At 39.6% G+C, this 17,180-nt stretch overlaps 1 protein-coding gene across 5 annotated transcripts in view; it reads right to left on the minus strand.

The window, feature by feature from the left end:
• BBX (BBX high mobility group box domain containing) overlaps positions 1-17,180 on the minus strand; it is a 149,964-nt gene that overhangs the window by 35,225 nt on the left and 97,559 nt on the right. For 4 of the 5 annotated variants that reach the window (XM_058043137.1, XM_058043133.1, XM_058043126.1 and 1 more), the window contains exons 9-13: positions 12,114-12,194; positions 8,797-8,877; positions 5,690-6,605; positions 4,670-4,808; positions 1,407-1,555 (exon numbers count right to left, since the gene is read on the minus strand). In XM_058043137.1, coding sequence (XP_057899120.1) covers positions 1,407-1,555; positions 4,670-4,808; positions 5,690-6,605; positions 8,797-8,877; positions 12,114-12,194 — 1,366 coding nt within the window. The remainder of the gene's footprint in view (positions 1-1,406; positions 1,556-4,669; positions 4,809-5,689; positions 6,606-8,796; positions 8,878-12,113; positions 12,195-17,180) is intronic. The other variant, XM_058043142.1, reaches the window with a different exon arrangement.

The following is a 17,180-nucleotide window of genomic DNA, read 5'->3' on the forward strand; positions in this document are numbered from 1 at the left end:
ATAAAAACTAAACTCTCCTTTGGGTATGAGCCTACCCAAAAGCAGAATGCAGTTCTGGCTACCTGGCTTGAGGCAGAATTCTAGCTCACCATTCCCAAACAACACAGGACCTGCAGAATTTTTAAATATACAGACACCTGAACAGGTAAATACTGTAGTGAGAAATCCAGTGAGCTGCTACTACAACTTCAATTGCTAGATCACTGTAGTTGAGCAGGTTTTCTTCCCAACAGATGTTGCTTAAGTACCAGTGTGTTATCATGCTGTAAAGTAATTAATTCATGCTCATTTAAGAAGTTCTGTCAAATGCATACCATAAAACAAATTTAAAGGCAGGTGAAGTCAGATCTAGCTTGGTATTAGCACAAGTCTAATTTTGCAAAGTGGCTGTTCCACATCTAATTACAAAAATCAATACCAAAACTGGCATGCACTAGAAAAGAACAGCTGTTCAATCCTGCACACTGTAATGTGATTATTTGTGAAGCATTCAAAAGGCACAGATCTAATCCAGGGTCACCTGGCTAAAACAGCCGTATTAGATCTTAAAATCTGTCACTCAGTAGAACTACCATTGTTGCAGAAAAGAAAACCAACTTCACATTGCAAACTGTGCCTGATGAGGATCCTTTCGAGCATCCTTTTGTCTTGTGGAATTACTGGTATATAATTCCTTCATTTTGTGATGCTTCTATACTGTATACTTGCATCAGTATTTCTGCCACAGTATAAAAGTAGTTTTACCCTACCACATTGTCACTTCTCTACCACCTCTGTGTCACGAGTTTCCTGTATTAAAAAAATAGCCAAGTGTGTAATGAGTTTCTCCCTCCATGAGCCTCAGCAATGGAGCTGAGTATGGTAATGGAGCTGGGTATGGAATTGGTTTTCATGTCCTCTAACTTTTTTTAATCACATCAGGACATTTTTGCTCAAAACTTATGACAGAACTATAATCTTGATAGAAGAAAAATTCCAGATGTTTCATTCAAGCATCTCTGATATCTTATGTATTAATTTACAGACACTAAAATTACAGCGAAATTAAAACTAAGCTTAGAAAATGTAACCTTTGATCATATGCCCTTTCCCCCCCATTTTCTCCTCGTAAAACTTGTCAAATTCACTTACCTCACAAATACTCATGTTTTTGAAAACCTTTCTTGCTACAAGAAATACATTTAGTATACAAACTCTACCCAGTTCTACTTATCATGAAAACCAGCAATCAAGATTGAAAACAATCAGCCTGAAAACTAAACCAGATGAGAACCAACTAACTTCAGTGCTAGGTAATTCTTTGACTTCAGACTTTCCACAGATAACAGTGAAGTAAGAATGTATAAATTCCTGAGCTTTTTACAGTAATGCCATTGTTTAAGAACTTCCTGCACTTGGCAACTTACCTTTGTTGGATTTTGGTAGTTCACATGAGCCGCTTCCAATCTTTCGCTTTTTCCTCGAAACAGATGAATTTTTCCTGTCAAAGGTAATAGGACTGTATTGAGGAAGGCTGTTGAATTTCTTTGCAAATTCTTCTTCCAATTTTGCTAAGCTAAATGGGAAACAAAACCATTCAAATTAAATGTAACTCTTTCTGGAGAAAAAAATATATTGTTTAAGAGCATGTCTGTGTATACACACACACCTTTCTACACAGAGAGAGGGGAAAATCAGGTAAATTCACACACTGTAAACACCAAACCAGTATATATTAATCCAGCTTTGGAATGAGAATGTACATTTCTGCTTCTGCATTTGTAACAGTGCAAATTGATTACCTTAGTAGCATATGTTAAAATTAGAAAAAAAAAATAATCAATGTCATACTGGTGACATTTAGCTCTGTTTGCTGCACAGATTTGTACAAGAGATTTGTCTGTTCTGTGAGGGGAATGAACAAAGATAGTAAAACCAATAAATAAACCAATGAAATAGCTTCACATAAAAGTTCTTATACCAGAATGAAAACAGCATTTCAAACCAGAAGAAGAATGTCAAACTAATCAATCTTCTGTGGATATTCTGAAACATGAAGCATTGGGATGGGAATTAGTTTTGTATTTGTTCTGGGTGATTAGATCTTCTCCCCTCGTATTTCACTTGTTGTGAGATGAAAAATGCTACTAGCTTATGCTTCCATGAAAGCCAACAACGCCTCATACTGCAGCCTAACCTGAATGACTGTCAGCACATTAACTACAACTCAAGAAATCCACAGACAAGGTATGATTGTTCCTAACAGCCAGAAGAAAACAAAGCCCTCAAAAGAGGATGGCACAGCATTTCCAGCTGTAATGACTACACTGGCTTGCATAAGCACTCTGTTCCTGAAAGTTTTTGCAGGCAGGCAGAAGTAGAAATTGTGTTTTAGTAAAAGGCAAGCACACAGTTAGGCAGGTTATAAATAGCACCGTCAATGATAGAGGAACAATGACACCTTCCACTTGTTTTTAATTCTCCTTGCTATGAAAAACCTCATCTTGACAGAAGTTGGCATGACTGTTGGAAGGATGGCCCTTTATAAACTTGAAGTATCACAAGAAACATGGTACTTCTCTGTGCTTTCTGAAGCAGCACTTGAAACAAATTGCATTCTGAAAGTTTTGGTACACATGAAGATACTTCATTTTTTTCTCTGTAATTATTACTTCTCTCAGGAAGCAATTTTCCATCTTAAAATACAGCCTAGGCTCTTTGCAGACCAGGTGCATGGTGGGATTTGTTTGTTTGTGTACACGTGTTTTATTTTGGTTTTAAATCACAAAGGTCTCTTACATCAGTAGCGCTTGGTACTGCTACCTTTTTCTCTTCCACACGGATGTTCCCTGACAACCACAAAACCATCTGATTTTCTGCTCTGACTCAGCTCCTCTCCCACTGTCTGCCTCAGCTCCTGCCCTGAGGGCATGAGGGGCTGGGGCTGCAGCTCTAATTGGGAAGGCCAAACCTCATTTGACAGTGGATGAGCTGCCATCCTTGCTAGTAATTTATAACTTGTGTGACATGCAGGCAGGCAATGCAGAGTGCTGCTGTCTCTATGTTAGCGATTAATTATTTAAGGAAATAAAAAATAATCCACATCATCATGAATTTTAAGAGCCTCTCAGAAGCCTGGTTAGACATGTGTAGCTGAGCTGAGGTGTTAATCCTGCACAGCCTAGTTCTGCCAGGAGATACAGGCAGGTATGCTTGGCAAAGGTGTGGAGAAAGCACATCTGACCCAGACCATCAGGGAAATATGGGAAGCTACTGATGGGGAAGGTAGGACACAGGGAAAATTATGAAAATTATGTCATTCTGAAGGGGTGAGGACCCTTTCACCAATGCATGTACAAAATGAGGCTGAAATGTGATGCTGAAGGGAGCAGAGAGAGTTAAGTGGAGCAGGCAGAGGTAAAACCAGCTCTTCAAGTTGCCAGAAGATCGAGTAATGCAATGAAAAGGGATACAGGATACCTTCTCCAGCACTTAGGCTTCACAAATTCTTAATTTTGCCTTTACAGAGTTCACTAAATAATATTCATTAATGATGCAATGAGAGATTGGAAAACACGTATTTTCTCATCCAGCCAGCGAATGAGGGTAGTGTTGAATGAATGATTTAGACAATTTTGCTCGGTACTCTTTGAATAAATAATTTACAACTACTTTTTTTATGCTACAAGATGTGATGAGCTTTCCCACCATTATGTGGGAAAATTTTTCAATCTTTCAACTGAAAATATTTCCAAAACTTATACAAAGCTCTAAAAATACAAAGTGTTCCATTTTTTCTTAACTAATTTTTCTTGACTATTCCAATAAACAAGACTTGGGGATTCCCACTGATTTAATATCTTTGCTGAAAGTGAACTGCAATTAGATGTCACATAAACTAGGTTGTGAAAAGGGTACTGCAAATCTGCAAAACCAGACATATTATAATTTTAAGCATGAAACATGGAAAACCTCCTCTTTTAAACGCATTTTCTCATCTGCAAGAATTTGCAACCATGAATGGCAACCCAGACTTAACTACTACCCCTGCAACTAAATAAATCTGTAATACTCTGACAAAAATCATTACTTGTATACTAGAAAAGTAATTCTGTGCAGCCTTGCTGAATTTTCATGCATTTATACTCATTAATTGTTTCTAAGATATATTTAATTTCATCATGATGGACATAAATACTTTAAATACCTTTTCTCTACAATAGAAAATTGACATTATTTATCATAATTATTTGCCAATATAAGAACATTGTTTACTATTCCTTTGTAAGCAATCTCTCCAAGTGGGCAAAGAGATCTATTCTTTCTAGTCTAATCTGGTTTATGATGATTGAACACCTACATAGAACTTTAAAGAGTGCTTGCAAAGTACTCTGAAATTCTAAGTAACCCTCTTCACTTCTTTTTGAGCAGGTAAATATTGTGTGGTTTCTTTAGAACTGAGCAAATAACACCATTCAAATTCACTTACAGTGGTGTAAACCAGGAAAGATCTCAAAGGAATTACTCTATAAACGACAGGTATTTAGAGCATGACTCAGTTCCACAGGGTTTTTCATTTTTGGAATTGTGATTATTTGTGTGTTAGATGCACTCAGCTGCAGTGAGGAGGACTCACTCTTAAATTATTAGGCTGACCTAACTAAAACATCAGTGTTAAGCCACAACTTACCCAAAAACAAACTCTTCCTTTGGCTTAGTCTTTTTCAGTTTTTTGTTCCCACTTGTCCCACTTGGGGAAAAGGCCCAGATTTCTTCATTCCAGCATCCTTCATGATCTGAGGAGTTACCTTTTCCTGAGCTTCTTTTTCCTATGATGAAGGCAGACAATTGTTTCTCATCTTTAGAAAAATGTTCCAAAACAAAGTAAACGCAAAAGAAACTTGTGTACCCAGGCAGTACAGCAACTTATGAAGCCTGACCTTCTCTAAGGCAGTCACAAAACATTTTTCATTTTAAACTGGGCAATGATGATATCGACAACTATTCTGCGTCCCCTCTCCTGTCTTTTCCTAGACCATCTCAGAAGTCAGGATCTCTTAAGGTATAAAGAAGAAAGAGATGAAGAGATATACAGTAATAAGCTTCCCTAAATTACAAACTACTTTTTTCTTTTCTGACTGTTCTAATTACACATATAAATCTACCAGTTGGAAAAACACACTTCCAGACATTTCACTGAAAGCTTCCAGATATTATCTCAAATTTGTCCTTCCACAGGATAAAGGGTTCTCACTTACTGCCTACAGCAAATCTAACAACCAAAGCAAAACCAGAACACATTTGCTTCTTGCAGGATTGAGAACTATGCTCACAACCACAGGAGTTGTTTATATAGAAACAAGGTAATGGTTCGGGGTTACATACATCACAAGTCCTGCACACATCTACCAGCAGGCTGACAAATTAAACAACAAAGCCTTCAGCCAAGAACTTAAAACTCAAAGACGAAAATACAGCAGTTAGGAGTCTGTGAGGTAAGCAGGAACACAGATTGCAGGACTTTAAAAGACCTGCCCTGGAACAGGGAGCCCAGCCACTCCACCTGTCCTTAGCATCTCAGGTGGCCAGACACAATATTCCCACTGCACACTGCTCAAACTCCAGCTTAAACATGAATTTTTGTTTTTCCTCCCACTCCAGGCAGGCTTTTGCAGTTCATGCTGTAAACAAAACACTCAAAGCCACCCACCTCTGTCCACATTAGCGCGCAGAGATGTGAGCATGCCCTCCGACACCAGAGTTTTATAAAGAGCACCTTTGCAAGATCTCTCCGATTTCCTGGAGCCACAGGTTTCTATCTTTTTAACACAGTCACTGTCCTCAGTTTTGATCTGTTCAGGTAAGCTTTGGGGTACCACCTCCTCTGTTGGAGTCAGTGGTTCCACTTTAATGTTATCAGGAGCCTCACACGGTACTTCCTTGCTGGCTTCAATACTAAGGAAATCGGGAGGCTTGGATTCTTTGGTGGTCTCCATTGGTTTCTCCTTTGATGTTTTCTTTTCTTTTGATTTCACTTTTTTCTTTGGTGATTTTGTATCCAACATGCTTCCCTTCACATTTGAGACAGGGCGGTTTTTTTTGCGGGGAGTATCCACAAGTCTCTCAGCACCCCAGTCCCCCTTGGCCACGGCTTCAATTGTGTACATGACACTTTCAATGTCCGACTCGGAGGACTGCCTCTTTTTACAAGACTTTTTGGGGGTGCATTTTTCATTTGTGTGCCGGTCCAACTTATTTTTTTTCTTTTTCTTCTTTATCTTTTCTGGCTTTAGCCCAAGGATAGCCATGTCACTCATGAAAAGCTCTGGAGAACGGCACATGTGATCCTTTGTGTTATCCTTTCTCTCATAAGGACTGTTTTCCATTGCAAGACTAGTAAAATCTCTGCATTTTGCAGTTTCTGATTCCTCAGCTTTTGTTTGATCTGGGTTCTGCAATTTTTCTATCTCTGATTGTTCTACTTTTCTATTACTGGAGTCTTTTACTGTTGTTTTCTCCAGTTCTACTTCCATGTCCTCTGAAACTTCCCCTTCCTCATCTTCCAGTGCTTCCACTTTTGTTTTCCCAGGTTCTTTCACTTTTACTCCTTCTGAAGCAAGGCACATCTAAAATAAGTTTTAAAACAGTCCCATGAAACAAACATCAACTGTTAACATTACTTATACTAACAGGAGCATTTAACAGGGAATCTCTCTGGCATTTTAGTTTAGGAAAGCAAACTGTGCTACAGGAGAGTACTGAAAAACAGGCTGAAGACATGCTGAAACTGATGCAATGGGATGAGGGCTAAGTGCTAGAATAAGGCTGGCAGGTTCATTGCTCTAATAAAAAAGACTCCCAACTGATCTCAGTGGTGTTTCCTTTAAAGCTCTTTATATCATCTGGAAATCCACTGCTAGACAGGTTTTCAGAATATCTGAAATGCAACAGAAGAGAGTTATCTCTGACTACTGCCACAGACAATCTACTTGGAATCTCACATCCATTCCCCCTTCAACTTTCAAATGTCCCTAATACAATTCCTTTCTCCATTTTCTAAATAGCCTTGAAGGAGTAAGGGAAAAATGTTTACTGAATCTCCCTGAGGTTATTTTCTTCTATTTGAATGTAAGAAATTATTTGGAAGGTAGTGCAAAAGCCTTCCAAATCTTTCTTCTCATGTCACAGACTTATTTTGCAAAAAACTGCAAAGCAGCAGTGGTTGCCATGGTTATCTCCTCCTGGAGATAACTCTAATGGAAACCAAAATCCTTATACTATCTGAGGAACACCAATATTCAGAAAAAGAACTGTCAGAAGGTCCTCAAACTGCCATGTTCCTGCAGCACTGACTTAGGAGACCCTCTCTGTTTTGGATCACCTGTAAGCTATGCAGACACATCTACAGAAGGTAGTCCTTCACAGCACCAACCAACAGCCCTTGGGAAGACATGCTTTGTTCTTGCTGTCCTCTCTCAAAGCCCCCAAGCTGAATTCCCAGTGCAGTTTTGTTTTTAGAACAAATGTCAACCAGTCACCTGGAGCAAAACCAGATGGAGGAGGCTTGCTTTGAACCAGACATCAGAAGGTTCCTGCAGCTTAGCCCACAGGCCATGTGGTCAGTATGGATGTACCTCCCCGAGACATATGGGTTCTCTTTAGGTCTATTTTAGATTTCTCAAATTGGCAAGGCTTTTCTTCCTTGCAAACTAAAAAAGTCTCTCATACCAATTTAGGTAAGAACATAACACCAATGATTGGGATGTTTTTGTAGCAAGTTTCCAAAATTCTTGCTGCACAAGGTAGAAATTACTGATCTGGTTCAGGACAAGCTGAGCTGAGCAGTGTAAAGCACCAGAGCTTGGGCAACACACAGGATCTATTGGGAAGCAGGTTAGACTAGGCAAAGGAGAACTCCACAACTGTGCTGATGTCGGCACTTGGTACAAAGGTAGTTCTGTGACTTTTTTACTACACTGCAATGTTAAGCACAGCCTGTGATTCTCAAAAGATAAAGTTCAATCTTTAAGATGGAGCTCCCTGGACTAAGACTATTTTGTCAATTCAACATACATCGCATAGCCAATGGATTTTTTCCTTTTATACATTTGCTTCTTCTGCAGTAGCCAGTAGTATAGAGCTACAGATGTGGCTACAAAAGAAGTGAATTCTGTCTTGTCAGCAAATAAACTTCTAATTAAGCAATCTTCAAGACTGGGAAAGCTTAAAAAAATTGTTTAGAAACAAAAAGAGGCAAAATTTCAATAAAGTGCCATTGATTTTAACTGCTCCCAGAAGGAAGATCTGCTGAGAGTACCACAGCAGAACTTCTATGTAAGTTATTGACCTGTTAGTTCTGGTCATAATGGGCAGAAATGCAAAATAAAATGGGCATGAAAAGCAAAAATAAATGAAAGCAGCTCATAACCATTACCATGAATTTGTAATGGCAATGTCTGAATTTTATAACACAGTCATCCAGTCCCCTCTCTCAACTATTTATGTTCCTCAGCCAAACCCTAAGACCTCAAAGCCTAAACTAAGAAACTGAATCAAGTTCAGTTGCAACCAAGTCCCTTTGCCACCAGGAACTGATAGTACTTCTCAGCTGCAGACTCTTAGAAACCTCTAAATTGATGGCTAATCTGGGGAAATCTTGACTTGTGGCATCTGAGCCATGATAATTTATGGTTCTATAAGCAGTGGTGCAATTATAACTGTATCACTGTTCTGCCTTGCAGACTTTGGCAATCAATAGCTTGAACTTCTCCACCCAACTGCACCTGGGGCAATTAGTCATGAGTATGTTAGTATTACCTCTGCCAGCTGAAATAATGCTGATGTTCCACACTGTTTCGTTAAATCAGAAGGCCCTGAATGGGATGTACTTGAAGAAATCTATGGAGAGAAAAATGAACACAAATAAAACATTCTTTGATCACTACCAATTCTTCCATGTTTATGACACAGCTTTTCAACAGATTATTTCCCCTCTTCCCAAAATTAATTTATAAGATTATATACTAAAATAGAAGTGTAGACCTGTGCATGCTGGTACAAATAAAAACCCACTCCAACACTGTTCTGGTGGACAACACCACTGTACACTAAATGATACTTGCACATTTGGGGTTTTTCTTGTCAGGACTCCCTTTGAGGAACAGGATGAACTGAAACACAGGCTCTCTCACACAGGAACAGACTTCAGCAGTTAAACAACAATCTACACCAGCATGCAGCCCAGCTGGTGGTGTTTTTAAAGGCCTAGCAGGACACCAGATTCCAAAATTTTAAATTATTTCATTATCACGGGTTAAGGAGGCTATTTCTTTCAGGTTATGATATTGCCTTTTGGTGTCCTATAGGACTCATATAAAAGAGATGCTCTGAACCCAAAGTTAAGTAAAAGCCCTCAAGCCTTTGGTAATCTTTAGTATTCTTCAGAATAAAAGAAGGCTGTCATGATGATTATCCTCCAAGAATCTTTTTCCTGCATCAGGCCATGATCCTCTTCAGTACTTTAGAGTATTTTGCGTCTGTTTTGAAACAGGTGCAAGGAAATTATCTTTTCCTAAATAACTTTAAAGTATCAGTATCAGGATTGGCTGCTAGTTTGAAGAAAATGTTGTATTTTTAAGGACATATCCCATCATCCCAGACCAGGCTTATGGGCTTTTTATACCTCCTTCTTTAGGCTGCACAGGAATGTGAAGTTATAAGGGACTGAGGAACCAAAATATTTACACCCTTTTGTCTCTCCCTGTCCCCACAAACTCAGTTTTCATTGCTCTCAATCAGCATGGGCCTACACAGTCGATTGCAGAATTTGGCCTGTCACTGCCATAAAGGAAATAAACAAAAACCAACACTGTCTCTACATCTCCTGGAAGGTGCAGCTCCTCACAGCACCTCCCAAGCTCTGATCATCAGAGCTCAGGCCTCCACATGCTGCTGACAGCCAGGTGCTGCTAGTGCTCTGAGTGGGCTCCTTGCCTTGGTGAGGTGATGCTCCACTCCTGCACTCCAACACTTACTCTCGTGCCTCTGCAATGAAGCTAAACACAGCAAGGGACTCAGCAGAACTGAACAGCAACAACCTCCCAAGCTCCAAATGCAGAGTGGCTCCAACCATTTGTAGAAACTTAGAAATCCTCAGAAGTTTTAGATAATAATTAAATCCCCTTCAGCATTTTATTTTAATCACCACCTGGGAAATATCAAAAACGAAGGGATAGGGAAGGGGGGGAGAAGATAAAATTGTTTAATCTACATAGCAAAGAGATGAAGGAGGAGCAGAGCAGTGTGGTGTGCTGAAGAAGACAGGCTCCCACACACCAGACACTTGCCATGGCAGCAGCATGGAAACAGTAGTCCCCTCCAGTGCACAACATCTGCAGTTTGGAGTTACAGCAAACTGTCTGCCAAATCCACTTGCAAACCTAAGACACCCTCGAGGTGATTATGAAATGGTTTATTTGGGATGCTTCAAACCAGGGACTTAACTGCATCTGAAAACTCAAGCTGAATCTCTCACATATCATTTATTGAACTATGATCCAACATTAGAGATCTCCAAAACTGGGGAAAAAATAAGAAAAAAATCTATAGCACTGATGTGCTCACCTCTACAAGAGCTAGAGACATGGAGAATGTGCCTAGCACATCTGCTGTGTTTTTCCCTGTTTGAATCAGAGCCTTTAACATCCAATTTGTGTATTAAATTAGGCTTGCAGGACACCATCTGAGCAATCACTGAGAGATCACGGAAACCTGTCCAACGCACAACGTCATGCTGCCAGACTTAGCTTCGCTTTTTCTGCCACCTGCAGTACAAACTGTGCACTCCTGTGGACAAGCATCTGTCCTTCTACTAAATTAGGGCTTCACAAGCTTCATGGTCACATTACAACCTCCAATGCTGACTTCTAAAGATCAGGCTGCACACGGCAATAGTCCTCACTCCAGAACAGCACTACTCAGCCTGCTGCTGTCCTGTTAAAGGCCATGTTAGAAACTTCTGGTGTCCCTGAGTAAATACTCCCAGCCCGTCTGCTGGCCCAGAGCTGCAACAGCCAAATACCCTTATGGATCACTGACCACAGTTGGGTGTAATCACCCTTGCACAGGCACTGCTGGCAATAGAGCACATAGCCACAAACTCTACTACTGCCAGACTGCCTGTACAGTAAGGCAGATTTTCTTCCACTCATATAAATTCCTATAAAGCCACAGTCCTGCAAGACTAGAACAAGACATGAAATACTTTCATTTCAATGCTTTCAACCTCTGCCTTCTTCCTGAGAGGGACTGATCTCACCAGCAAGAATATAGGGCTGTCTGCAACCAGAGAGGATCCAGAGAACCATTTTCCTTACTGAAATAGGATGTGAATTTGAAACAAACTAAAACACCACAACAAAAACCAACAAAAGAAGTGTACAAGTAGCATGCTAGCATACTTCCTTATTTGTCTGGAATACAGCATGTATCTTCATCTTTCAATCATCACAAAGAATAGCATCTGCACATCAAACCTCAGAGATTTTTGAGTGAATCATCCATATCAAAGAGAAGATCTCTACAAGGCTGTATTTAAGACTCACAGAGAATTTCTAGGACCTTGAGGAAACCTGACCCAGCATTCTTGATTACTGCTAACAGTTGCCAATTTCAGAATTTAATACACTGCATCAACTTCCAGCTCTTCATACAGATTCCTGATGACCTTTCCCTATTCTCAGTCCTCAATTAAGCAATGTACCTTCCAATCATCACAACTAAAGCTTTGTTTTTTTAATCCTGGTACCCAGCTCCTCATTAAGAATACTGTTACCTCCTGTTTTTGCTGTTCACCTGAGCATTGTTTTTATTACTGTTATAAAGCTAACTTTCCCAAAAAGAAGTGTAACTTTCTGTGCTGTCTCTAAGAAAATAAGCACATTCACAAGTGTCTAAAAGACTAGGTCCCTGGGACCATAGCCACTGCCTACTTCTCTTGGTATGTCATTATTTACTAATTTATGTTTCTGGAAACAAGAAATTTGATACTAGAGCAAACCTTAAACAATTAATACTTTTTTTGTGGAAAAGGTAAACACATCCTCCCCTTCTGACACCAGTGGGTATAACTTTACCTCTGCCAACTGGAAGAGTGCCGACTTCCCACAGTGCTTTACTGGCTCAGGACTTGGCAACTGGGAAGTGTTTGATGAGATCTAGGTTAAAAATGAACAGAGGAGAAAATATTTCAGTGGCACACAGGAGAGACAGAAAGGGAGGGGAAAAAAGAATAGAAAACATGAGATTAGTTAAATTTTAGTTCTTTCTGGCAAAAGGCCCTACTTCAGACAGGCAACCCCATCCAAGAAACACTTAACAGATATGTAGAAAACAGAAGAACACAAGCAAATACCACATTCCTTCCTTAGATTATGTTCATGGATACTCTATGTCTGTACTGTCCACAGCTAATATTCTGTCATGTGTTTTACACAAGTTTTATGTGACCAAGTGAACAAATCATACCTGTTGCTTAAAAATATGCCCTATTAGTTGTTAAGGTTAAATTAAATTCTCCCAGAAGGTCTGGGCAGTATTTCCCATTTATTTGTACATAGGAGAGGACCACCTGTCCTCACAGGCAGTTCTTGTTTCACTTTCTTTAGTTATGAAAAAGGAAATAAGACCTATATCTGGAGATTAAATCTAGCCTCCCAAAGAGCTGTTGGTGTGCCAGCACGTTTGATAAGTAAATAACTGCCATTACCACTTTAGGGAATTGCTTTTACAGCCAAATTTTTTCAGACCTGCTTTCTAGTGCAGCATTATGAATTCAGAAATGCAAGAAATTTCTGATATGTGACCTTTTTGGCATGGCATTGCATAGTAGTATTTGACTTAGAAGCCTTTAAAAGCCTTGGGACAAAATCATCAGTGTTTCTATGGTATCTCCCACACTACAAAAATCACATTTAGGACCATGATTACATAGGCAGTGACAGGACAAGGCCAATGGTTTTAAGGTGAAAGAGGGCAGGTTTATGGGAGATGTTACAAAAAATGCTTAACTCAGAGGGTGGTGAGGCACTGGAACACGTGGCCCAGAGAGGCTGGTGTTCAGGGCCAGGCTGGGTGGGGCTTTGAGAAACCCCATGGAGTGGAAGGTGTCCCTGCATGTGGCACGGGGCTGGAAGAAGATGAGCTTTATGGTCCCTTCCAATTAAAACCATCCTATGGTTCTATGATCTTCCAGATGCAAAAATTATCATGTTTGCCTTTCTCCTTGTAATAAATTCTCTCTTTTGAACTAGGTTATTTGAAGAATTTATCTTTCAGTTACCTGTCAAAGAATTTATTATTACACTCCCCACCACATCCTCCTCCACCAAAATCCAGGACATCCATTTCACTTAAAGCTATTTCAGCACAGCGAACAATACTCAAATGTGCACCAACAGTAATTTTTAATATTGAACTGAAATAATTCAACATCCTAGTTTTGCTTTGAGACAGTTCAGTGAAGCTGCTCAGGACCCTCCTTGACTAAGTGATCTTGTACACTGCACTTCAACTTTTTTTATCCTTCTATTTTAACAAATGCTCATCTCAATGATTTTTTTTCTGCATAACATGAATGGCAGAAAAAGGATAGAACAACACCCACACACACTGAATTATAACTTGAGAATATACAGGCATATCTTGCCTCCTGATGCAGAAACTGAGGAAACAGTAAAGAAATTTTGACAAGACAATAGGTGTTCCTAACAAAATGTGAGATCTTTATAGTACTAAAAGAAAGAGAGGAAGGAGACACTTCATCTCAGAAAAAAAACCAACTTAACCTTTAAAGAGCTAAGAAAACAAACAGCAAGTGACAGAAGCATGTAACTCATTCTGATGAAGTTACTGGCCAAACATCAGAAGGAAAAGAATGGCTGATCAATCAGCTCTCAGTGAGGTTACAGATCCCATTCCCTGTCTTAAGGACACCTCCCAGACTTAAAAATAATCAGAATCCCCAGTACTACAACCACAAAGAGCCCTTTACTGATGTAGAGGTTTAACTGGAGGATCATCAGGATCAAGTTACTATCTTTTATTACAATACAGGTGGGACTTTAGCTATTATATTACATTTTAGTTTGCAAAAGAAGCTGGAACTACTTTTGCATATTCCTCCTAGAACAGGCATTTCATTCCAACACAAACATTTAATAATTTCAGTATGTGGGCAAACAGCAAATACATTTTTTCTTTACCTGGGAAGATTACAGCTTTACATATGGAAGCTGGAAGAGAAAACACTCACTAGTTTTTTACACTCCAAATTTCAAGGTATTTTGACCAAAAGTTTTGGATCCTGAGTCATGCTTTTTATTTTAAATGAAAATAACAAGCTGGACTAGCAAAAAAAAGTCATCTTGTTGCATACTGCACATGTATTTGTTTTGTTTTTTTCTTTTTAATTAAATCACTTTGAGAAAAAATTTAGAAAAGCTGCTGAAAGCAAAGAGTTTGGTGGTTGTGGATTCACTTTATTTTTAAGATGGCTCAACTAGCAATTCTTTTGCTTCCATACTCCAGAAGCCTTTTCTTTAATAATGAATAAGAGTTTAGGAAAGTAAATCCAAGGGGTACTCATCTTTCAAGAGCAATCACCACCATCTGTTCACATTTGCCAAACACAGATGCAGTAAGACCACGAGAGGAAGGGGTCCCATCTGCTCTGCTTCCCTCTCATGGCAAGGACAGGGACAGTGACCAGTCCCTGTGAGCAGACAGCCTGCAAACAGCCCCTGCCCTAAGGACCACAGCCCACTGCTCAGAAATCACAGCCCTTCCATACAGCTTCACATGAGGAGGACAAAAGTAGGGCCAACTACTGCCAAGGTCAGAAGCATGAGAAAGCCAAAAGCATAACTTGACAACAATCCAAACTTCAAAAAGCTCTTATGAGGATGTCACATCATCTTTGAAGACCTCAAAGGAACTTGTCTGTGCACCCACAGAACCCAATGAAGTCTTGCTTTCATGATTTTCATCATCTGTTGTGGCAAGTCATTGGGCAGGCCTCATTAGGCATATCCTGAACAGCTTTAATTGACAACTACAGCACTTGGGCTAGACAACCAGATGAAAGACTAACTGAGGCTTTAAAGACAAAAAGAATCCCATGCTACTCTACACATAATGAGCTGTTTCTGAGTGACAGGGCACTTGTACTCCTGGGGTAAAGGTGTCTGTTTTAAATGACAAACCTACTCAATGGGATCACTGTCTTCACAAAGAAGCACTTTTACTCACCCTGCTGCAAGGGCGGTGAAGAGAAAGGCAACATATGAGGAACACCCAGCCAGAACCAAAACTGAGCTGGGACGGCTGCCAGAAGTCTCCAGGCACATCAGACCAGAGCACACTTCACATTTCTTCACAGGTCTACTTGGCTACTGGTTAAATAACTACTTTCTCTCCTTCTCTTTTTTCTTTTGTAGCACTGTACATTGCTGACAGCAGCCCACTGCAAATTGCTTGCCATAATTTAGTTCTCTAAATGCAGCAATGCGTTCATATAGACAAGATGCAAGAAGAAGTGGCACAGTAAGAAATAGGACTTTTGCCAAATTTCACAAAGACAGCCTGTGCAAATGAAAGCCCTTATAGCTGAAAGAGCACAAGCAGCTTTAATAGCAGGGGAGAAAGCTTAAAGAGGTTCTGTAACAGGCTCAATACTTTCCCCAGGAGCAACCTAAATTAAATCATCAGGCTACAAGCTAAGAAAAAGCACCATTTCTCTACTGCTATAGACAAAAAATGATGTTCATCACTGTCATTAAGGTTTCGCAGGAAGAATAGCCATGGCTAACAAGGTGGGTTTTTAAATTTTTTCTTTTTTTTTTCTCTTTACCAGATTTCTGTCTCCTACTTCCAGCCACAGAACAAAACCAACCCCTCCAGACTGCACACACATTTAAATATTTTTACAAGAAAAAGAGATTAACCCTGACTCTAAATCTGTCCTCAGTAAATCCTAATTAACTTTCTAAGCACCTCTTCTACCTAATATTTGATGATTCATATGTGTACTCCAATGTGCCAAAGGAGCTCACTCAGCATAATGGAATGCAACTAAACGCACTATCACATCAGTATGACAATTTTCAGGTTTGTCATTTTGTTTGTTCAATTAGGAGAGGAAATTATTTTAGGTTCTGTGAAATTCTGAGAGTATGGCTAAGCCAGGTTTTATGTGACAAGTTAGGAATGTTGTACTAAATGCAATACATACTCTGTTCAACTCTGCAGATACCCAGATGACTGAGATTTTTGCAACTAAGTTAGCAGATTCACTTGCAGTATTATTCCAGTATTTAGCAGTAAAATTAACAAGAAATGTTCTACAGTTTGTATCTTTTAACTTGGTTTAAAAGTCTACCTTCAGCACATAGTTTCATCCTGCTCACTTCTAATTTTCTCAAAAGAGCTTTGCAAATTGACTTCTAACTTTCAAAGCTGTGGTTTACAATCATGAAAACACTTTCATGATTAGAGTTATTAACTGTATTTATCTTTTATAGGAGTGCTTGTAGCCAGGTATTTTCTGTCACTGAATCAGTAAATTGGTTTGTCTTCCTTGGCCCTCCTAAGAAAAACACCAAGGCCCCTTCCAGCAAGCTGAAAAAACATAGTAGACAATCAGCTCAACATTACACAGAAGGAAGTGTGTGACACACAGAATAACAATCAGGGTATCTTTTAATCCCTTTATGCTCCTCTGCAATAGCACCAGCTCCAATCCCAGCCTTTTCAGGCACACACAAAATGCACCTGTGCCTTAAATGATTCTGCAAGCAGTATCAGACTCCCCCAAATGGGCAAGAAGAGTAAATGTGTGGAAAGTCAATTCACAGAGGCACATTTAACACATGGGAGAAGAAATTCCTAGAAGCAGCATTTCACAAACTCTAAATCTTCAATGTGTGGAGGAAGGCAGAAAGCTATGTACTTATGGGAAACTGACAGGCTTGATAAGTCACCACTTAACTGATGCTGTTAAATATCTTTGTGGCTGCTGTGATAAGCTTCCTTTGACCTGCAAGGATTCTCCAAATGATTCCTGCCTCTAGGGCAATCACCATTCTGCCCTGCTGCAGCCTCTTCCACAGGCAGCACAGTGTCATTTCAGAATGTCTTTTAATTGC

This window comes from Melospiza georgiana, chromosome 2 (assembly GCF_028018845.1).
Source record: "Melospiza georgiana isolate bMelGeo1 chromosome 2, bMelGeo1.pri, whole genome shotgun sequence".
In the NCBI taxonomy this organism is placed as follows: Eukaryota; Metazoa; Chordata; class Aves; order Passeriformes; family Passerellidae; genus Melospiza; species Melospiza georgiana.